Source organism: Fundulus heteroclitus, chromosome 7, assembly GCF_011125445.2.
Source record: "Fundulus heteroclitus isolate FHET01 chromosome 7, MU-UCD_Fhet_4.1, whole genome shotgun sequence".
NCBI lineage: Eukaryota > Metazoa > Chordata > Actinopteri > Cyprinodontiformes > Fundulidae > Fundulus > Fundulus heteroclitus.
Window position 1 is genome coordinate 4,896,476 of NC_046367.1, and position 23,788 is coordinate 4,920,263.

Below are 23,788 nucleotides of genomic sequence, written 5' to 3' on the forward strand. Positions count from 1 at the left end.
ATGAAGGCAGATGGTGGCACTGGATTCTTTTAGGGACAGTGGAGTAAAAGGGATATGGAAACATCAAAGGTGTGTGGGTCCCTTTACAGAGCACTGTAGCTGGTTCAGATGGACTACCTGTTCACAACAGCAACAGTTTCTGAGATCAGGGCTCCTCCTAGGGGTCACTGGAGGATTTCTGACAGGAGCAACGAACACAGACCAGCTCTGAGTGAGATGTTCTCTGATCTAACGAGGCCCACAGCACTTATGAAACTTCTCAGTAAACACACAGCCCAGTGTTAATAGTCTTTTAATAGTCACAATCTCTGTACAAGTACAAACATTAAATTACAAGAAGTGTTGTTCAGCAGACTAAAACCCAAATGACTGAATGTTTCTGGGGGTCCATTCAACAAATGGAACCAGATATAAAACCTGAACCTTGCTGTGGAATGATTCAGAGCCACGATTAAGACCGCTCCGCTCCGATCTGCGTGCTCAATTTCTGCGCGAGGCAAGTACGGTTTGGCTCAGCAGTTGATACCCAAGCCGGTCCAGTGATCTGGAACCATCAGGAAGTACTTGTCCATGGCCTCACAGAAGCGAGCTCTGTACAGCTCGGGAGAAACGACGGTGGGCATCTTCCCTGCAGACAGAACGCAGCAGCACATCAGGGCTCATATCCAGGCCATAACATTATGAAACAAAACGGCCCGTTTCAACCACTGAAGAACAGAAAATGACTTTTCCTCAAAATCTTTGAGCCGTTTCAGGAATTTTATTGGCTGATAGTAAGGTGACCAGATTTCTGAAATCAAATCTGGGGACATTTCTTGCTCGTGGATAAAAATCAATACTTCTCATCAAGATGAAATTAGGAAACGGGGACAGTAATGGTTTCATTTATTTGTACATCTAATAATATTTAAACAACAAAAATCAAGTGTAAAAGCCAGGAATGTGCCTCTCCACACGTTAATATATCCTAAGACTAATAAAATGAATAAATCAATAGTGTTATTAATAGAAAACTAGAACAGTGTCTCTGGGTTGGGCCAAAGTAGTGGGGGTGGGAGTGGAGGGGTCAAGGGTGGTTAGCAGGGCTTTCCAGTTTTCTGGGGCCCAAAGAGCTCTGCCGCAAAAGCCTTTAAAACTTTCTATCAGGACTGTATGTGATTGATCAACAAAAGACGCATAGTTGGCAGGTAGGGGTTAGCTGACCCTTTGCTAGGCTCACTGTTAACCCAAAGCTAAATATAGCAGTCACACATTTACTGCATGCTTCGTGTGCAAAGGTGACAAAATGATCACAAAATGATTCCAATATCAGTAAAATAATCTGCCATTGTTGAAGGAATTTTGGAGATATTGTTTACTGAGGAATATTTCTCTCATACTTGCGCTCACATCATGATGGCATACAAAGGGTTCACTGCTAGAGTGTTGGTGTCAGACTGAATTGTTTTATGAGGACTAAATACCCTAAAACAATAAAACTTGGCTAGCTTCTGCAGGAAAAGTCATGTCAAATTTGTGGCATATCTGCTTTATTAAATGCTCACTACTAACCAAATGGTCTGGTGCCAGCCTTTTCCATGTCGGTCCCCTAACTCCCCCAACCAATGATAAACCAGGCCAGAGCTACCCACCTACAGATGGGTTCTTTTAACACTCTGTTTTTGAACAAAAAAAAAACATTCTTGGGGATTCTATTTGAAAGCGCTACTCTGTGCACCAAGTTTCCAATGTTAACTGAAGGAAACATTAAAATTCAAAAGCTCCTGAGCCTGGCTAAAGCAGTGCTAGGGCATTGGCTCCCCTTAAACAGGTTTAGCTCGGTAGTTTTTGACAGCATTTGCCCGTTCCTGTCAGTCACCAACATCTCATTCGAACCCAGTCAGGACTAACAGAGACGAATGGATGAGCAAAGGCAGTTCGTCTATAAACTGTTTCCCATCATGTCCTTGTATCCGGGTCACAGAAAAACACGAGAAACTGTTTTTGTTTTGTTTTGTTTTGTTTTTATAAAAAAAAAAAAAAAAAAAAAAAAAAAAAAAAAAAAAAAAAAAACTTTATTCTGGAAAGAGCTTTTCAGAAAAACTCGTCCTCACCACAAACACGATGGCTGACTGGAGCGACATTACAATGTTGGTTGGGAGCAAGGATCCTGGAAATCTACACATTTTCCAGGTTTGGAAAAATATGGGAAATGTAAAAAGTTTAGAAAAGAGTAAAAGGAAGACATTTGTATTTCCACACTTTATCCCATATGCCAGAGTCTAAATATGGCTTCATTCCTTTCATCCTTCCTTCCTTATAGCTTATTTCTTTCCTTTCTGGTGTCTAATAGTAAAATAGTTTCCTCTCTAAGGAAACCCAGCAGGTTGCATCAAGTCTTAACAAGCAGCATTCTCTCCTCCTGAAAGAGCGTAGAGTCACAGTGGACAGTCATCTGCATTGTCCATGGCTTTGCAGCAATCCCTCATACTGAGCAAGCATGAAGTGACAGTGGAGAGGAAAACTCCCCTTTAACAGGGAGGAAAACCTCCAACAGAACCAGAACCAGGCTCAGTATGAACGGTAATCTGTCTCGACTGACTGGGGCTTAGAGAAGACAGAGCAGAGACACAAAAAGCACAGAAGCACCCATTGATCCGGGAATCCTTTCTATGTTATATGGTAATAGCGGATGATCTGTCTTCCATGGATGATGTCACAGCTAACAGAACGCCAGACCAGGTAGAGAAAATTGACAGAAAACAAAAAGTTAAGAGTTGAACTAACAACAAACTGGAGAACAATAGAACTCAGATTGAGAAAAATAGACCCTGATGTCCTCCAGTAGCCTAAGCCTTATAGCAGCATAACTATAGAGATAGCTCAGCATAACATGAGCTACTCTAACTATAAGCTTTGTCAAAAAGTTTTAAGATTAGTCTTAAAAGTAGACACGGTGTCTGCCTCACGGACCAAAACTGGGAGTTGGTTCCACAGGAGAGGAGCCTGATAGCTAAAGGATCTGCCTCCCATTCTTCTTTTAGAGACTCTAGGAACCACCAGCAGACCTGCAGTCTGAGAGCGAAGTGCTCTGTTAGGAACATACGGAGTAATCAGAGCTCTGATATATGATGGAGCTTGATTATTAAGGGCTTTATACTTTAGAAGAATTTTAAATTCTATTCTTGATTTAACAGGAAGCCAATGAAGGGAAGCTAAAGTTGGAGAAATATGATCTCTTGTTTATTTTCATCAGAACTCTTGCTGCAGCATTTTGAATCAGCTGAAGGCTTCAAACTGCATTTTTCCTGATAGTAAAGAATTACAATGGTCCAGTCTTGAAGTAACAAATGCATGGACTAGTTTTTCAGCGTCACTCATGGACAAAAATATTTCTAATTTTAGCAATATTTCAGAGGTGAAAAAAGGAATCCTTGGAAACCTGTTTAACATCTTACCTAACATTCTACATAAATCCCTTCTTTGTGTCCTTCTTTCCTTTATTGGTTATGTACTTCCTTCACTTCCTTTTGTCTGCTAGTCCTTCTGTATTGTATCATTTTCTTCCTCACTCCCTTCCTTATTTCCTAAACTCCTGTGTCTTATTTTTCATATAAAGGCCTGAGAATATGTGACATGAATTAACAGTGACGGGATGCATTTTAGATTTCGAAATGAGCATAAAGGACTAAGAAATAGTGTATAGGACTTCTATTTACAGAGATCGGACAGGACTCTGACTGGAGCACACTACCTCAGGGTGCACTTGTGAAATCAGTCAAGAGAGGAAGTAAAATATCAGATTGTGGCTAGAAGCCACAATACAATCAGACTGTCTCTAATGCTATAGGAAGCAGAAGAGACTTCCCTCCCCCAAGGAACTGCCCCCTCTAAGCAGAGTGCTCTATAAAGCCTAACTGCGTGGACAGCAGCACTGGAGAGAAATGCTCTCTCCCTGTCCGTGGGCTCGCATATGGTTTCAAGATCTGTCCACAGGCTGGACCAAGCTAAGTAACGCCTGTTTTCCGTGAAACAAACATCAAAATCAAAGCATTAGTGATCTTTCTAAGCTGTGCAGGAGAAAGCTGACCCGAGAGCAAAGGCTGAGTGCAGCCTACCGGAGATCAGTATAAAGCTTATCCAGATCTGTTTTCCAAACGAGGGCTTTTAGCAGGAGAGTTTAGCAGGAAAAGTTAGTATGGGATAAAGTGATTTACTTCTAATTTGTTTTTAAGGTATGACCAGACCTCTCAACTTTTATCAAAAGTTAAGAGTGAGATTATGCCAATTTTGGGGGCGGGGCTTGTTTGGGGCGGGGCAACTGAACCCTGGAAGAGCCGGTGGAGTCTCAACTCTATCTCATTTTTATCCCACCAGACATTGAAGTAGACATGTATTACTTTTGTTAAAAAGAGAAAGAGACGTATTAATACCTTATTGTTCAGTTAATGGATTAAAACATCAAAAACACACAATTGTTCAAATAATACTGAATAAAATTAAGAAGTTTTAAGTTATTGACCGAATTATTACACTGTTACACATTAATCTATGGGTTTGCTTATCATTGTAGATCTATAACCTGATTGGTGAATCAGGCTGAGTTTCGTCAAGTCTTTATGGTCAACATTTTCCCCTCAGCAGCAACACTAAAGCACACAAAAGGTTCCCGCTGCGTATTTATGCACGATCCAGCTGCTGATGTCTCCCTCTTTTCAGCTCAATGCACTTCTAGACTGTTACAGTTTATAACCAGCCCGTTGCCAAAAAACGCATCCCCTGCTATTTCATAGAAATATACACTTGTAGTTGATGTAACATTTTCTACGTGTTTACACATGTGTTCTGAGCTACTAGTGTGAATTTCAGGTGTGTGGGACAATTTTTAGATTAAAAACATAGGGGGATGCGTTTTTTGGCAGCCCCATTGCCAAAAAACGCATCCCCTGCTATCTCAGAGGAGTTGACACGTTTATGACTGTATTCCTGTATATCCATCTGTAATTAAAGGACAAGGGTCAGCAAATGCAAATTCTGCCCTGTAAAACAATGACAGCGCAATTGTCGCTCTATGATCTGAAGCCCCATTTGGAGCTTTTAAACAGGCTTTTGAAAAACTTTGATAATTTGCTGCTGTAATATTATAGATTTTTCAGAATAAAAAGCTAGCAGATGTGCAGAATCAAAACATAACAGAAATACAATTATAGAGCATTCAGTATTGTAAGAAAGTCCACACTGTTTCTGGATAAATAGATTATTGTATGAGTTAAGTTCTATTCCGTTTTATGCCTCTTTCCTTGTAAGTTTGAAATGTCCCATGCTCCTGAATGCACCATAGCTTTCTGATGCTCACGAATGCATCCCACTGGTCTATGAACGCTGTGTCTGCACGTTTGATCTTCCGCTTAAGAAAAAGCTTTTCAGTTTCAAAACTCACGTCGGCTCTCACGGTTTATTGTTGTGTGTGAATGACAAGAGACCACAACAAATAAATCAGCCGTACCTCGGACAAAAACTTTGGATTTAATGTTGTTCATAACACCCGTACTTTTGTAAACGAATCTGCCAAATACACAGTTTTTTCACACTAGAAGTACATTTAAACGTTTTTATATAATTAATATAAGAACAAGTCGCTCCGTTGGTCGTATTTTAATTCGTTTTCCGTCGATATTCATTTGTACAGAGCGAGGCGCGCTCCCGCGACAGGGAATGCATTTCTCGGCAGGCATGCACTTTTGAGCATAACACCGGCTCACTTTCACCACTGGTTACGACTAAAATATTCATAACTCTGATCACTCTTCCTGCTGCTCTGTTAACACAAACTGCAGCAGGAATTACTGATGGCCACAAGTTGTGAAAGAAGCCGAAACAGCTCAGCAGAAGGCGGAGTTTTGTCGTCCGCAGCCCAGATGGGCTTTGTGATTTTTATGCGTGAGAAATGCCATGTTTGCGTGTGAAATGCCATGCGTTGCGTGTGAGCGTGTGAAGTTAGTGAAATGCGTGTGTCACACGGTCAATACGTGAGAGTTGAGAGCTATGGGTATGACTGAGGTTAAGATCTGGTGCTAACAGGATAAGCTACCCGCTAGCGACCTTTGAAACAAAGCTTTGCTGATGTGTTTTGGGTGTGGTTTATGGAAGACAAGGGTTTTATACGCCAATGGAACATTAATTTTGTGTTTTCCGGTCTGCGAATTACAACAAAATATAGCTTTAAAGTATTTTTAAATGAGCTCCGAATGTCCGCTAGCATTAGCTGCTATTAGCCTCGTTAATGACTCGGTACTAATCGTAGTAAACAGAACTACGGCTTGTTTAAACATACTTGTTTTTGTTTTGCTCCGCAATTGTCTGATAGTGCTATAAACATTAGTGCAGCATTACATTAACAGACCTCTCAACTTTTATCAAAAGTTAAGAGTGAGATTATGCTAATTTGGGGGCAAGGCTTGTTTGGGGGCGGGGCTAACCGGACCCTGGAAGAGCCGGTGGAGTCAACTCCATCTCATTTTTATCCCCCAGACAATGAAGTAGACATGTATTACTTTTGTTAAAAAGATAAAGAGACATATAAATACTTTATTGTTCAGTTAATGGATTAAGACATAAAAAAATACACAATTGTTCAAATAATACTGAATAAAATTAAGTAGTTTTAAGTTATTGACCGAATTATTACACTGTTACACATTCATCTATGGGTTGGTGCGTCTTTACGCACGATCCAGCTGCTGATGTGTCCCTCTTTTCAGCTCAATGCACTTCTAGACTGTTACAGTTTATAACATTCTCATCACCTTTCACAGCGACAGATTTCTCAGTCAGTCGCCGCGCTGACCAGACTAATCTGTATTGCTCTCGTCAGTGCGCTCTGGGCGGTGAGGTGGGCGGATTTTACCCCCCGTGCGCTGCGTGCGACGGATAAACAATGGGGAAAATGCATAATTACTGTAAAGGGCTCCTATAAAGGGAACAGGGGTACTGACAGGTCTAAGATGAAGCCCCTGATGTTACAAGTTCTTTAAAATGACCCTTAAAAGTGCGCACCTGAATTAAAGCGTAAGGCAGCAGCCCACCGAAGCGCCACTGATTCTATGTTTTTAAAAACAAAATAGCATGGAACACAGCTAGTAACTCTCCTATTGACTTTAACTGGCACATATTGCTACCGATGTGAGGACATTAAACGTAGTGATTCACGTTTTGAATGGTGAACGGTGATAAAAGCACCTGCTCCGAGGGAAAGGAGGGGGGAGAGCAAGCGCGGTGGCACAGAAATATGGTGCATGTTGTTAAAAAATGCAGAATTAATAAAAACAAAACTTATAAACCGACTAAGTGGCTTTTTAAACTGCATCTGGTTAGCAGAACTGTTTTATTATCCAGCGTGCAGCCATGACTGGTTCTGAATGAACCGGTCATCTGGCAGCAGCTCCCCCGCCCCCTCCCCTCCTGTGTACGCGGTACAGGACTTTACCGGCTTACTTTCACCACTGTTAAGACAAAAATTATTCATAACTCTGATCGCTCTTCCTGGTGCTCTGGTAACACTAACTGCAGCAGGAATTACTGATGGCCACAAGTTGTGAAAGAAGCCGAAACAGCTCAGCAGAAGGCGGAGTTTTGTCGTCTGAAAATCGAGTTTCCTAAAGGTTATTGATTTGGATTGACAATGGGTTGGACACATACCAAATGTTTTTTTCTGAATTACTTAAGCTAATTTAACATCATTCCATTCGTTAAGATGAACATTTGGTCTCTAACTTGGATATGCAGTAAACCCAAAATTCACTGAAAAATTCTTATGAGGGTTTCAGCTATTTTTATTTGTCCTTTTGTTTCTATTGTGTGTACATAGTTACTCGTTTTCTTTAATCTTAATTTTGCTTAGTACCATAGTTAAGTTTCACTAGCCTAGTAGAGAGGATTTGTTGATTGAAATATAGTGGTAATTCAGATAAACAGCATTCTATAGTGATGTTCTCTGGATGTTAATTTATTTCTGTGAATAAATTCTTGTACTTAAAGAGAAGTTGTCACTCATTTATTCTATGTGTGCAGAGTTTGCTGTTGAAAGAGTGATTTGAGCACTGGTGTTCTTTTAACTATTGTCTCCCAACAGAGTTATTTCAATAAATCTTAAATAACTTAAAAACATGTTTAATGGCACAACATACTGATACACTGGTGTTGAGGTAGAACTAATAGAAGCTCTAGTTTTGCAGGTCTAAGAATGAGCCTTCAGTTTTACTAGTTAGACTTAAAGAGACCTGTAGGACAGATATTTCATCACCAGCTGGCTCGGGCAGACCTAGGAGAGCCTGACTGCCAAGCTCACAGCAGACGACCAGAACCTGCCCTGTAGAAGAAACATGTGGCTTCCTTCTGTAGAAAGGAGCTGAAACTGGTCCTGCAGTTATTCACTCTCAACCAGAACATCGTTTAGTGCCACCAGAACCAGCCAAACTCGGGTCATGGTTGTCAGTTAAAAAGTCGCCTTGCTCAAGTCCACTGTAACTATGGTTGTTCTGCGTACAGGAGGCATTTAGAGCGAACGAGGGCAGTGATGCTGCTGTGACCCAATCAGTGATACAACCCAGGTGTCTGGAAAAAGGTAAAAGGAGCATCCCAGAGGATGTGGAGAACTTTTCCTGAAAGCCTGATGACATTTACCTTGACCTCCCAGAATTCCAGTGGATTTCACAACCATTTCCAGTTTCTTGTCCCAGGTAAACGTCCTGATGTAATCTGGAGGAGACAGCAGAGGAACCGCCATCAATACAAAGCTTCTGAATAAGAACCCAGGGGTCTCCACACCGCCCCTCCTCACCTATGATCCCCACCACTAGCTGGTCGGTGGCGTCGTCCCGCCCAACGAGCAGGGAGTAGTCGATGATGAGGTGGCTGGACAGGAAGTAGGCGTCGCTGTGAATGGCGGCTCTCAGGATGGCCTTGCAGTGGGAGCGGATGTAGAGCGGGTTGTCGTGGATCAACTTCAGGAGGTTCTCGTCCAGCAGAACCACCTCACAGCTCTCCTTCCCGGAGTCCGTCTTCACGTTGCGGTTCCTCAGCGAGCCCTTAAGGTCGAACACCTACAGGAAAAACGTGAAAAAAAAGTGTCATTGCTTTCTTCAGGAACCAGAACAAAGCCCCAGCTGGGAGTTGACCCCACCTGAGCCATCTTGCGCCCGTAGAAGAGGTTCTCCATGACAAGCAGGTCCAGCTTCTTCTCCGTGTTGTTCTGAGAGTTCTTATATCCGATCCGGTAAACTCCCAGGATCTTGGCCAGTGCAGTCGGACGCTGTGGAACACACATACACAGTTAAACATGGAACTGTGAAAAGCTAACACGGAACCAGGAGCTACAGGCAGGGTCCGAAATTAACACTCGCCGGTCGCCAAATGAGAGTAAATTTCCCGTTTGCGAGTGAATTTCAGAGGGCTAGCTGCCACATGGCGAGTAAATGTTTGTACCAAATAAAATAAAAATAACATAAAAATAACGAAACCCATATGATCCGTTCACAGCTCTGATCCGTTCACAGCTCTGTCCATCCAGAGCTCAGTCTAAACACGCCTTCTGCGGTGCTGGTTCAGCTTCTTTCACATTCAGAACCGGTCATGGCTGCACGCTGGATCAGAAAACAGATCTGCTAACCAGATACAGTCTAAAACGCCAATTAGTCTGTTTATAAGTTTTGTTCTTATTTATTCAGATTTTTTTTAACGACCTGCGCTGCGGCTCTGTGTTTCACCGCTCTTACTGCGCCTCCCCCCCCCCTCTCTGAGCAAGGTGCTTTTATCAGCGGCCAGCCTTCAAAACGTGAATCACTACGTGTAATGTCCTTCCACTCATACCAAAATGTCCCAATTAAAGTCAGTAGGAGAGTCGGTAACTGTTTTTCATACTGTTTTGTTTTTAATGACCAGCGGTGCTTCGGTGGGCGTGGTGCCTTGCGCTTGAATTCAGGTGCGCAAAATTACATTACATGTAACCTGTAACATCGGGGCCGCAGCGCAAGAGGGTACAATCCAGCAGCTAGATCAGCGTAAAGACGCAGCATGAACCCTTAGTGCTTTAAGTGTTGCAGCTGAGGGGAAAATTTTGAACCGTACACAGGGGCGGTTCTGGACAGGGGCCAACAGGGGCCTGTGCCCCTGTAGAACTGTTCTTGGCCCCTGTTATGGCCCCTGTACTAAAAACATGTTAAATTTCTTAGGATGATAAATGCTGACAAAGATAACGTGACTGACTGGTCATTTGGATCAGTTGTATTTTTTTCGTTTATGTTTTTACCCACTAATAAAATAACAAAATAATTTAAAAAAATATATAAAAAATAAATAAATAAAATTAAGCTGTTTCACGTTAAGCTCCCGCTGTATTGAGAAAAGATCAGGGGTCTGCAACCTGCAGTTCCAGAGCCACAATTGGCTCTTTGACTTAATATTTTAAACGATGCAATGTTGAACTGTTAAGTCCCCCCACCCCAATCTTTTGTTCTGTGCCCTTGCGAAAAAACACTAGCCCCCCCCCCCCTGCTAAATTTGGTCTAGAACCCCCACTGACCATACAGGCTTGATGAAACTCTGCCTCATTCACAAATAAGACCAACATGGATAGAATAATGATAATCTGTAGTGTTTTTTAATCGCCTGGATGTGAATCTGCTAATTCATATTGTGTCTTTTATAATCAACTACAATATTTTCTTTTTTTTTAATTCAGGAAACAAAGATTTCTCTTCCAGGGTCCAGTCAGCCACACCCCCAACCACGCCCCCCAAAATTAACATAATCTCACTATTAATTTTTATAAAAATTGAGGTCTGGTCAGGATTAATATTTTGGCCGGTAAAAAATATGCCTGGCCGGTTGATTTTTCACATCTACCGGCCAACTTGGCCGGTGAATAACAAAGTTAATTTCAGACACTGGCTACAGGCCTACCTTCTGCTGGACAGCTCCAGTGATGTAGGTGAAGTAATGCGGAGCAAAGTCCAGGAAGGACTGGACCTCCAGCCTCGGCATCTGTTTCAGGATGAAGCGGTCATCTGACAGGACATGAGGACAGTTGGAATAAACCTACAGCAGCATGAGATTTAAGCAGACACCCACCCCCTTCCAGAGAGCACCACATCCTTTCTAACCTTCAGTAGCATAGAATACGGCTCCAGACTTTCCTCCTCGAGCCTGCCAGTTTACACAGTGGGACAGCGAGCGGACAAAGTCGTCCTCGCTGCTCTCCATGATCTCCTCACGCATCCTGTGGAACTCCTCGGCATAGTAGATCCGACAGTAGAACTTGGCGTTGGCGTCAGAGAACTCTGTGTTGGAAAAGGTACGAGAACATCAGATAGACTTGCATCAAGCAGAGGATCTGCGTTTTATTCCCGTTTACAGATATTATCTTCCTGTGTTTCAACCAAGAGATCAGACAAGGACCATTTCACCCTGTATAACAAACAAGTGTTTTAAGGAAGCAGCACTTGGATGGTTTAGATCACATTTGTGTGACAGATTATAAATAAATAAAAAAATCCTAACATTAACTTTAGAGTCCCACAGGGCCCGGTCCTTGACTTTTTATATTCGTTCTCTTCGCAAAAATATAGGACAGCTTGCTATAAAATAATTTTTCTTTTCCATTTATCCAAATAGCTTGATGAATCCAAAACAACCCATGTAGAAACATGTTAGTTCACAGAATCAAAAATTAATCTACCCGTTTTATGTAGATTTTCTTCCTAGAATATATTTTCTAGGTCTCGTCTGCAGCTGATTTAACAGCTCAGAGAATCTGAGTGAAAACGGAGACTTACGGAGTTCGATGTGTGGATTTATTGTCTGCTTCTTCTGCCTGTCTATCAAATCAGCATCCTCTGAAAATGGAAAATAAAAGTTTAACCCCCTTACTTCTCTAAGTCTACAGTAAAAGGTTTTATTTCCTTAGAACACGTGAATCCATACTGAGAGGCTCGCTGTCCGTGCTGCTGCGACTCTGCTGTGACGAAAGAGAATCGCTGGGTCTCGCAGGGCTGCTCTTCACCCGACTCTCTGCACTGCAGACAACAAGATGAATACAAAAATATTTAGGCTAGATTTCTCTTTCTTTTCAAACGTCATCCTATGTTGCTGTATTGCTTTGTTGAGACAGACCTGGTCTGTTTCAGGTAGTTTGTTAAGCCCGAGGAAGGCTTTTTATAATAAACATGAAGCTGTGTCTCCTGTAAAAAAAAAATTAGGCTCCTACTTTCACCAAGTCTCCCTTTGCTCTGATTGGTTAGTCCTTGGAGGCTGATGAGGCGCCGTCCAGCATTAACAAGGTGTGTACATGCCTGACCGATGTAACTGTACAACATGTTCTAATTTCGCTATATGGCTGCTTAAAAACAAACTCAAGTCATCAAAGTTGCCTGGAGAGAGGAAGAGTTAATGATTCTGTTATGGTGGAACAGACTACTTAATGGTACAGGAAGCCTAACGTTTACTTCAGAAACCAAATTACTCTGTTCCTCAGTTCAGAAATTCCTAAATTTAGTCAAATGAACAGTTGTTGGACATCGATAGACATACGCTCACAGTGACTTTCAGCAGTATTTATACATGAACCCTTTCGACTACAAACCTAAAAACAAATCTGGCCTTTTCTAACAAAGACCAGAACTGGACTTTTTTACCTCTATGCTAAAGTTTGATGGCAGGAGAACGGTCAATGCAAGACGACCCTGCAGGAAAACCTGACAGAGACTGCCATCAGACTCGGGTCTCGACTCCAAACATAAAGCAAGAGCTACAGGGAAACAGTTTAGTTCTAGGGTCTTCAACCTTGGTCCTCGGCATTTACTGTCCTGCATGTTTTAGGCTTTCCCTGCCCCCACACCCCCTACCTAAATAAATGGGTGATGAAGATGCCTCTATAGCCCTTGAGGTCATGCAATCATTTCATTCAGGAGCAAAGACACGTCTAAAAGATGTAGGACAGTGGGTCTGGAGGGCCAGGGTTGAAGACCTTTGGTTTAGATGAAAGCATACTCATGGTTAGTATGGCTTGGTCCTGAATCAAATGGAGAATTCTGACGTTTACAGCCGCTCTCCGTTTAATCTGAGTTTTAGCGAGCCGGCAGAAAACGGTACTTCTAGATGTACAAAGCTGTTAAGGACATGACCCAAAAAGTTGGGACTATCAGATCTGAACGGTGGTTGGACATGTTATACATCAGGGGGCTAAGAACAAATGCATGCCACACTTTAAAGTTTGATTTGTGACAATTTTTGAAAACCATGGAGGATTTTCTTCCATGCACTACTACGAACTCTGAATAAAACGTGAACAAAATTAAAGGGTGTGAATGCTGTGGCGAAGCCGTGTACTCGAATCAGTCACAGATGGTGTGATGAAGGGTAACATTTCATATGGGATATTCTATAGGTTCTTTGGCATTTAAGCACTTTACAACGCAGATAAGGGAAATAATCCATAGATTATCAACATAATCCTAACCTGCTGTGTGCAGCCGAGCAAATCTATATTGGAGGGTCTTTAGATAACCGAACTGAGGTAAAACTGCAGCATCTCTCCGCTTCCTGCTGAACCCGTGGATATTTACACATGGTGAGAAACCTTCATACCTGACGGCCTGCTGAACTTCGTCTCCAGCGGGGTTCGACGACTTGGACAGGTCGTCCAGGGCTGTCTTGTACTCTTTGCAACTGGAGGACAAACCAGACAGCGTGTCAGTGGCGCTGAGCTGAAACAAACTCCCGGTGGGTAACAAGAGGTGAAAGGTCACCTGAGAGCGAAGGCGATGATGGAGCTCGGCTCACGTTCGCACACTGCGATGGGCACGCGCTCGTGTTCGTACATCAGGTAGTGTTTATCTGGATCGCTGTCAACACACACAGCAGCGTCTCGTTGAGCACCATCACGTCCTCCACATTTCTAACTCACAGATCTAATATTTTTTCTGAAGCAGAAATGCTACGTTTCAGGTGAATATGGACGTTTCTAAAGAGGTCAAGATTTAAACAACTCAAACAAGCTGTCTTCAGAAACGGCTGGACAGACAGATGGCTCCATGGATGGATGGAAGGACGTGTGGACGGGTGCTGGACCAAATGGATTTATAGGTGCCAGAATAGATGAACAGATACGTGCTGGATGCATTGATGGATGGTTTCCATTTACAGGAGCTAGTGCGCCAGAGAACAGTTTCCTAGACACTTATCCAGTCTAGAAAACTGTTCTGGACTGTGTAAGAACCCTGTATGTGTTTGTGTCTAAGGCCCTTTTCCAGCTCAGGAACCAACGCTGATGGTGACACTTACAACGGGACAGGGATGGGGTTGTAACTGTTGCCGGGCAGGAAGTTGGCGAGGATGGCTTTCATGGTGGATTTCTCCTTCACCTGGCTGTCAGTGGAGCCCAGCAGGTGGCCATCAAACACATCTGGAAGTCCACACCATCAAGACGTGAAGAACACAAGCAGTGACAAAAAGCTGGATGTGCGTGTAAGGGTGAGGCTGTGTGTGTGAACCTTCGGGGATGCTGACAGAGTCCTGTTCAGTGAAACCGGGTCCGGCGGTAGAGGGATCGGCTCCAGAGTCTCCAGGTGACGGCAGCAGAGAAGAGGTGGTGGAGGGCAGCGGGCAGAGGTGGCGGTCCTCTAAGGCGAGAGAAAACAACAGTTTAACACCGGCAGAAAAAGCGCTCATTAGAACTAAGAACATAACGGCTTTAGAACTGTGCTCATGAGAAACCGGCAACGTTCTGTGAGGATATCTGAACCCACCTTTCTCACCATTCTGGACCACAGGAGAGGGGTTCCGAGGGGAGGACTCCAGTGTGCTCTGCTAGACAAAAAAAAAAAAAAAAAATAAATAAATAAAAAAAAAAAAAAAAAAAAAAAAATTATATATATATATATATATATATATATATATATATATATATATATATATATAGAGAGAGAGAGAGAGAGAGAGATTTAAAATGCAAAATATTTCAGCACATGACTTACTCAGTACTTAGCACATAACTTTCTCAGATAGTTTTAGTACATAACATAAAAGTATATGGCATTTGACATTTTAAGTCTTAAGCCCTCCCTGAACATGAGAAAATCCTCGTTATTCGATGCTGTAGCGCACATATTTCCTAGTTACTGGGGGAAAATAGGGAGTACCAACATGGCGGCTGGTGGCTTCACAGCAACTCGTTCTAACAGTGGGCTATAAGCACTCCAGTGTATAATAGAGATCAGTGAGCTGGGCAGAGTGCTCACATTGGCCAGGGAAGCTCAGCAGCTGCTGAAAAAAAGAGCAACAACCCATTAACTAATTGAAGGGATGATGTGAACCTGCTCACTGTACAGAAAACATCCTAAGTTTATCTGCAACTAGAAACCTGAACCAGGTGAAAACATCACAGCAAATATCAACAGACAGAAGACCACCAGAAGGGCTGACAGAAAAATTCTCCCAGCTGACAAAATCTACTAAAACATTAAATGCAATATGAAACAAGCCAAGTCACGTGCCGATTATAAAAAAAAGATATATACATATTAGGGCTGGGCAACGATTAAAATATTTAATCGCGATTAATCGCCCTGATTAATCGCGATTAATCACATTGTATTTACAAACTCCAAGAATCAATTCAAAAGTAGTGTAAAGAGCACTTTTATTTTAATGTTCTGCTGCCATATGAACAAAAGTGTTGTAAGATTTGTAGCACTTATCAGTAACACATATTTAGTGTAAAGCTCAACTTAAACATGTAAAACAAAAAATAGCAATAATAATAAATTAAAGCTTATTGCCACTGACAGGGAATTCTCTTTATGGGGAAAAAATCTACCAAAAACAGGCAATTTCTGAGGTAACAGCAGGGAGCAGCATTACCATTTTATGTTCAATACCAAAGTTTAACTTGGCAGTGGTTACAACCAACTTGTTTCTGTCATACTCGATGCTAGAAGAACTTTAAACTGAAATGCTTGCTAACTCGATATGCTTGCGCTTATTTGACGTTGACACGCGGTTTTTGTTGTTGCTTTCTCGCGTGCATATAGTGAATGGCAGGGAAAAACAGGCAAAAACACATGGATACTTTGAAACGAGAAGAGACTTCACCGACGGCGTCTAAGCAGACCCTGCTCCGCACAAAACTTGTTCCGGCCGCCAACTCACCGCCTCGCCTAAACAAATTCCTGCGGGAAACACCGCCTTCCGCATGTCGGCTTTGTTTTTTTCCGGCCAGCACCTTTGTTACTCTGAATCCGAGGTTTGGCTGACAGCGAGGTTATTGGCGCATTATCGCCACCTACTGTTCTGATTCAAACCCCTGCACCGCAGCAACAGACCTTCACAAAATAAAAGCATGTGAGCAACATGCGTTAATGCGCGTTAAAGAAAATATCGCCGTTAATAGTCTAATGAGTTAACGCGAAATTAACGCGTTAACTTGCCCAGCCCTAATATATATATATATATATATAATCTTCAAATAAAATATACGGCAGGTGTTCATCCTGACCGTGTTAACTTAAATATTGTCAGTTGGAGAATTTTTTCATATGATAATATGTATAATAATGAAAGTACTTACCTGCAGGTAAAATAATGGGTAACTTCTCAGCAATCCAAGGCTGTTGTTCAACTTATAGTAAAGTGGATAAAATACGTTGGTCTGATCTCCCCAACTCGATGAGGAGTCATGAGCAGCACATCTACATACCAGATGTTTCACACTATAACATGGTTTCCTCAAGGATTTTTTAAAACCGTGGTGGTTTTTGTTATGTTTGTTGGTTGTTGGTCATGTAATTTGCATACTTGTTCATACATTTGTGACCCAAGCTGTAGGAGAGCTTTTGTCTATAAAAAAACAAAAACAATAGTGATTAAGTGTGTTAAGCTATGTTAGTAGCCACAGCTGCCCTGGGGCAGACTGACAAAAGCAAGGCTGCCATACATGAGCACCACCGGGCCCTCTGACCACTGCCAGATGTCAGAAGGAAAGACACTACATCCAAATTGGACACAACCAGTGTTGCCAACTCAGCGACTTTATCGCTATATTTAGCGACTTTTCAGACCCCTCCAGCGACTCTTTTTCAAAAAAGCGACTAGCCACAAATCTAGCGACTTTTGGAGACTCTTACGTGAAAGCACGTATCGTGCCTACTCTTGTCCTCCAGCGGCAGGTGCTGCCGTGGGGCGCCTCCCCCGTCCCAACCTCGTTCTCCCGCTACCGCAGGAGTCCTTCTCAGCGCTGCAGTCAGAGCCACAGCATGTTTACCCTCAGCGTCCAGACTGCAAATGAAGCGCGCATGCGCCGGGATTGACGGTGCAGGTTAATCATAGATAACTGAATTTGAAATATTTTATCTGAAATAAATAACGGCATTTGATTCACACAGCCACATGTTCATGTTTTACCGTGATTTGTAGGCTCCTTGGTAGACCACAAGGGAAAAAAGAAAACAAAACAAAAAGTTGAAAAAAAAAATGTGTAACTCGCCATAGTGTCTCTTTATGGTTAATTTTGCCGGTCTCAAACCCGGGTAAAGGAGGAGGGTTAGTATTGTAATAAAATAAACATTAATTAAAAATATATAATAATAATAATAATAATAATAATAATAATAATAATAATAATAATAATAATAATAAATAAACAAACATTAATGGACAGAAAAAAGTAGCTCTATATATTGTGAGTGTTTTTACTCACTTTTTGTCTCTCTCTAACGTTATTTCTCCCACAGCGTCAATAACATGCACATCATGTGGCAGATTATGCAAATTAGGCGATGACATCATTCAGCGACTTCTAGCGACTTTTAGCACATCCAATAGCTACTTTCCTTACTGAGGAGTTAGCAACACTGGACACAACGACTGAAGCTTGGAGCGGGGGATCAAACCAGCAACCCGCCAATTGCAAGACAAACTCCCTAACTCCTGCGCCACTGTCGCCAGAATTTGTTTCAAACTCGAATTATGATAAATATAAGTGCACAAATATAGGCTATAAATAATATGGAGTAAATACACCTCATTTGTTTTCTTTTTTTATTACAGCACTAGTAGCTTGTTTTTCGTACAGTGGGCTGACAGGAAAGGGGGTACGAGAGAGCGGGAGAGACATGCGGCAAAGGACCATGTGTCGGAGTCGAACCTGGGTCGGCCGCGTCGAGGACTAAGGCCTCCGTACATGGGTCGTGCACGCTAACCACTGCGCCACCGAAGCACGCCCGTTTTCCCATTAAAAAAAAAAAAAAAAAAAAAAAAAAAAAACACATTTCATTCTGAAGCTGTGGCAACTTTTATTTTGCTGTTGCAGTCCGCCACGATCAATTGCATGTGGCGGAAATCCTGTATAGGTCGCACTTTTTTTTCAGTTTGGCTGATCCTGCTACTTATAGTCAGGTGCAACTTGTGTATCAACTTTAAATGGTAACTGACCAACATGAACCAATTAGTAAATATTACAGTTTATAGCCGCAAGAGCGCTCAATGGTTATGAAAACTATATACTGTTCCTGTATCACTTAATAATTGAAACATTCATTTATAGACAACAAAGACAGAACATGTTTGTATGTCGTTTCGCTCTATCAGTCAGCATTTACGCTGCAGAGCGTTGCGCGCTCTAGCTGGAAGGGAGAGCCAAGAACCCCGTTATTGGGCTTTCTGTGAAGCTAATTGCAGCTAGTGCTATCTTACAGGTCTGCTGACCGAGCAGATTACAACTTCGCTGATGTACAAGAGCTTTACGTTGCTCTGAAACATCTGTGTCATACTGTTAGCTTAGCATGTAGCACCGCTATGCTACAGGGTTGGAGTTGGTGGCCTGTTATGCTAATTTACCCCATTCAACCTATAGACATTATTTTTTTATATTATATATATATATATATATATATATATATATATATATATATATATATATATATATATATATATATATATATATATATATATATAAATAAATAAAAGGCAGATACAAGTAGTGAAATCAGCCAGAATACATTTCCATGCAGCACAGGAATGAGGCATCTTTTCTGATTCACGTTCACAATAACAGAACTCAACTTTTTTCTGCCACATACAATATGGCGGTGACGTTGACGTGCGAACCTGCGCCCTATGACGCGTCTACGTATATGATGTCTCTGATTCAACCTCCCAGATATGCTCCACATTATTTAGCTAATTGTGGATGCAGCTGTGTAATTTAATAAACTGATATACCAGATTAAATTTCAGTTTTTAGTCTTGGACTTTCTGAAATAAATTTCTAAATAAATGTGACTTATAGTTTGGTGCGAATTTTTTGTGTCAATAACGCATTTTTTGACTGAAGCAACTTATAGTCCAAAAAATACGGTACGTCGAAACATCTCCTGCTGTTATTGTGCTTTCAGGACGGACCTCCATCAAGGCACATCTCAGCTGAACAGCTAATTTTAAGCAACTTCTGGAATCGTACTCAAAAAAGGACCTTTCCTTTCAGAACACAGATCACAGAGCAGGTAATACTTCTAGTGATAGCCACCTTAGTGTCATCCGTGGTGTTAGGCCTGAGTCTGCCTGGACTCGGGGGGACAGACAGACGCTTCCTGCCTTTCTCCTGCTGAAACAGGTCCTGAAGTCTGCAAGACAGACAATTCAAAATCCAAACAAACTGCAGCAAGCGAGCTTTAATAAACAGAAGCCATTCATAATCTTCTTCTCAGACTATTGTCGTCATCTTTAATGTCTGAGCAGTGAGCAGTAGGATCTCAAGGGAAAGTTGGCTTGACTCCAGGAAAGACTACTTAATGTACCAAATGTTTGCACCTGAATCCTCTGTCAAGGCCCCGTTCCACTGGCTTGTAATGGCTGCACACCATACGGCTCCGCTCACTTTCGATTGCTTTAGGAGCAGTTTATTTTTTCCCAGGGCCAGCCGGGGTTTTTGTGGCTCTACTGAAGAGCAGGGTGAAACCATGCTGGGTCCAGAGGAGTTTTGAGCGAACGCCGCTCTTTTCAGTGATTGGCAGGAGGGCAAGAAGAAATGAGGTTTGCTCTGCGCATGTCCAGAAAAACTGAAGGGCAACGACATAAACATTAAGGACCACTATGAACAGAGTGGGTCAAAGTCCCCAAATATAATTTAATTATTTTCAAACCATAAATCATTCCAGAAGGGTTAAAAAAAAGAAAAACAAGGACACTTCATCCTTCTGTATCCAGATGAGCTGTATTAGATCTGTGGATTTCTGAAGGCTTTCTCTCATATTACACTATAAGCTGTTATGTTTTGTCTCTGAAGTGTCCATCCGTCCACCTTTTATGGTACAATGCTGCTGGCCCGTCTTTCTGTATAAAGCACACGAGGGGCGCAGCGGGGTGCTTTCGCAGAGGTGGCCGCTGAAAGGAGCTTAAACATGGCTAAAGCAACGGTTCCCTCTTCCAGGCTTTTCTAGGCCGTCGATCAATTGCTCCTAAGCAATCTGAGCAGGGAGGAGGCGAGTAGGGAGGCAAAACCAGGCAGGCCAGTGGAACTGTGCCTTTATAGAAACCTTTAACAACTGAATTAAGCATACTTGATTTTTTTTGCATCATCTTAGCAGCTCTACAGATGCTGACCATGTGGGTTTCATTTAACAATATTTATTGTTCACATGGCTTTTGCTTCATGCAGAGGTTAACCCACAAAGAGTTCACTAAGAGAGGCACCAGGTCCATAGCTGCACCCAGCTGTGCCATTGGATGTACTAACACTATCAACTACTAGGAAATTATGTGCTGAAATATTTTACCATTTTCATTATATATATATATATATATATATATATATATATATATATATATATATATATATATATATATATATATATATATATATATATATAAGTGCTGTCAGTTAAACGCGTTATTAACGGCGTTAACGTAAACCCATTTTAACAGCAACAATTTTTTTGTCGCCGTTAATCGCGCGTCAAAACACATGTTTTTCCCCCCGCCGCGTTTCTTTTACCCTCGGTGCTTTCCATACTTTCAAGAGTGCTAGAAAACTGTAGCAAAACAGACCCGCACTGCGCGCAAAGTTTCTTTTACCCTCGGACACATGCGACTTTGGGCTTCTTTTTTCTAAAAGCGCTTCTTAATTTCATGAGTCACGGATTGCGGTTTTTTGGGAAGGTTTCTGAAAGTGAAATAGCTTATTTGGGCTCTAAAATAAGTGACGAAATGGGGGTTATTATGAGACCTGCCTGCACTACATTTGAGTGTGTCCAGCTGAAATATCCCTCGCCATAGGAGCCGACGGTAGTGAAGGCAGACAGAGCAACTCTGCTCGTATTTTCTGCAGTTTACGGTGCAATAACCGGTGATAACTGCTGAAAGTAGATTACTTGGTGCAGATCACCATTTTAAGCAGAGATTGGTTCTGAAGATGAGCTTTTAACACGCTGATAACATTGCAGAAACCCCAACCCATAAACCGTACTTTAATGCTTATTAATTTGTTGTCTCTGTATTTGACAAACCAAGGATGAATCACGTTGCCTAACGAAGGACCTGGAGTTACTAAACAGTTACTAAACAGTCTCTTTCAGGGTATTAAGCTCCTGCCTAGTTGCAAGCAAAGTGTAAGACTGGAATGACCTGGAAATTTAAAATCTTTTTCCAGGCTTAAACTCTATGAATATGGATAGAAACAGCAAGCAAAAATATTCAAAGAAATTATGGTTGTTGGTGTGAAACCTCAGAATTAGATGTGTGTGTGTGTGTGTGTGTGTGTGTGTGTGTGTGTGTGTGTGTGTGTGTGTGTGTGTGTGTGTGTGTGTGAGAGAGTGAGTGAGTGAGAGAAGAAATGAACAAAACTTATGACTTTATTGAAATGTACAATTTTTATTGATTTATATGTTTATGCATAATACCATGTCTACCTTTGTTTAAGAGGCAAAGAAAATATATCGGCATGAAAACAGGTATTTATTTACACATTTGTTTACACACTGTGTAAACATCAGGGCGTCATGATTAGTCACTTAGCTATTATAGTCCAGAGTTTAACATTTGGCACCAGGATGTTTTCATTCCAATTCTGAAAAGTGCTTGAAAAATAACAAAATAAAAATATTTTTTGTACAAGCATGTATTTTATTAGTGTCATTTATTGCAAAATTGCATATTAAAATGCCCAAACAGGCTATTACACTTTCAGAAATAAAAGGATAAAATATGCGATTAATCTCGAGTTAACTATCGACATTATGCGATTAAAATTTTGAATCGTTTGACAGCACTAATATATATATATATATATATATATATATATATATATATATATATATATATATATATATATATATATATATATATATATATATATATATATATATATACACAAAATATTTCAGAACATGGCTTTCTCAGTACTTGATAGTTTTAGTAGTATTTCACATTTTAAAAGTCTTAAGCCCATAGACATATACGTAGACTCGTTGTTGGGCGGGTTCTGCCTATGCTGCGATGCGTCAGAGCGTCCGCCATGTTAAATGTAGCAAATCTGCAGTTACTCAGTCACTTAAATAGTATTAGAGGGACTTTAATCTCAGAATATACTTTGTATTCGTAATATTTTTATTTTTGTAATATTACAAGTTTATTTTCATATCCTTTTAGCTTCATTGTCCTGAATTTATTCTCGTAAAGAATAAAAATAATTAAAATAATCTAACCTGGCCCTATTACTTCAGGAGTGAAATAATTCTGCAAACTGTGACTATTCTGGAAATGTTCCCTCTTAATTCTCATAATATGACATTTTTCTCATAACATTACTACTTTTATGTTTTTTTGTTTTGTTTTTTCTTTTACTTTATTGTCCTAGGTCTTTTTTTCTCATAGTAGTAATTTTACCTCTTTAATAATACCCCAAAAAGTCTGTTCCTAAAGTCTCACATGTGACACGGGGGAGGAAAGAAGGAAGACCACGAGTGGGAGATGGAACAAGGAGGCCGAGAGGCAGAACACACAAGAGAGACACAGAGAGAGAGAGAGAGAGTAGAGAGAGAGAGAGAGAGAGAGAGAGAGAGAGAGAGACAGAGAGAGAGAGAGAGACAGAGGAGAGAGTACATGAGAGAGAGAGGAGAGAGAGAGAGAGAGAGAGAGAGAGAGAGAGAGAGAGAGAGAGACACAGGAGAGAGAGAGAGAGACAGAGAGACACAGAGAGACCACAGAGACAGAGAGACACAGAGAGACACAGAGACAGAGAGACACAGAGACAGAGAGAGACACAGAGAGACACAGAGACACACAGAGACAGAGAGACACAGGAGAGAGAGAGACACAGAGACAGAGATACACAGAGACAGAGAGAGAGAGACAGAGAGAGACAGAGAGAGAGATAGAGAGAGACAGAGATAGAGACACAGAGACAGAGAGATATAGACAGATACAGAGAGAGAGATACAGAGAGATAGATACAGAGACAGAGAGAGATAGACAGAGACAGATAGAGAGACACAGAGAGAGAGAGAGAGAGACAGAGAGATACAGAGAGATACATAGAGAGAGATATGAGATAGACAGAGAGATACATAGACAGATACATAGAGAGACAGATAGAGAGAGAGACAGAGAGAGAGAGACAGGATAGAGAGAGAGAGACAGGATAGAGAGAGAGATACAGAGAGACAGATAGACAGAGATACAGAGAGAGAGATACAGAGAGACAGAGAGATAGAGATACATAGATAGAGAGATACATAGAGATATATACATATATAGAGATATA

The 23,788-nt window shown here is 41.4% G+C and overlaps 1 protein-coding gene across 10 annotated transcripts in view; it reads right to left on the minus strand.

Moving 5' to 3' along the window:
• Positions 1-275: 275 nt before the first annotated feature.
• pikfyve (phosphoinositide kinase, FYVE finger containing) overlaps positions 276-23,788 on the minus strand; it is an 81,592-nt gene continuing 58,079 nt past the window's right edge. For 7 of the 10 annotated variants that reach the window (XM_036138790.1, XM_036138788.1, XM_036138785.1 and 4 more), the window contains 14 exons: positions 19,556-19,652; positions 14,781-14,841; positions 14,526-14,654; positions 14,317-14,437; positions 13,782-13,877; positions 13,621-13,701; positions 11,959-12,050; positions 11,811-11,870; positions 11,139-11,315; positions 10,939-11,042; positions 9,161-9,289; positions 8,819-9,080; positions 8,662-8,736; positions 276-628 (listed from right to left, as the gene is read on the minus strand). In XM_036138790.1, coding sequence (XP_035994683.1) covers positions 513-628; positions 8,662-8,736; positions 8,819-9,080; positions 9,161-9,289; positions 10,939-11,042; positions 11,139-11,315; positions 11,811-11,870; positions 11,959-12,050; positions 13,621-13,701; positions 13,782-13,877; positions 14,317-14,437; positions 14,526-14,654; positions 14,781-14,841; positions 19,556-19,652 — 1,600 coding nt within the window. In that variant the 3' untranslated portion in view covers positions 276-512. The remainder of the gene's footprint in view (positions 629-8,661; positions 8,737-8,818; positions 9,081-9,160; positions 9,290-10,938; positions 11,043-11,138; positions 11,316-11,810; positions 11,871-11,958; positions 12,051-13,620; positions 13,702-13,781; positions 13,878-14,316; positions 14,438-14,525; positions 14,655-14,780; positions 14,842-19,555; positions 19,653-23,788) is intronic. The other 3 variants (XM_036138787.1, XM_036138793.1, XM_036138791.1) reach the window with 2 other exon arrangements.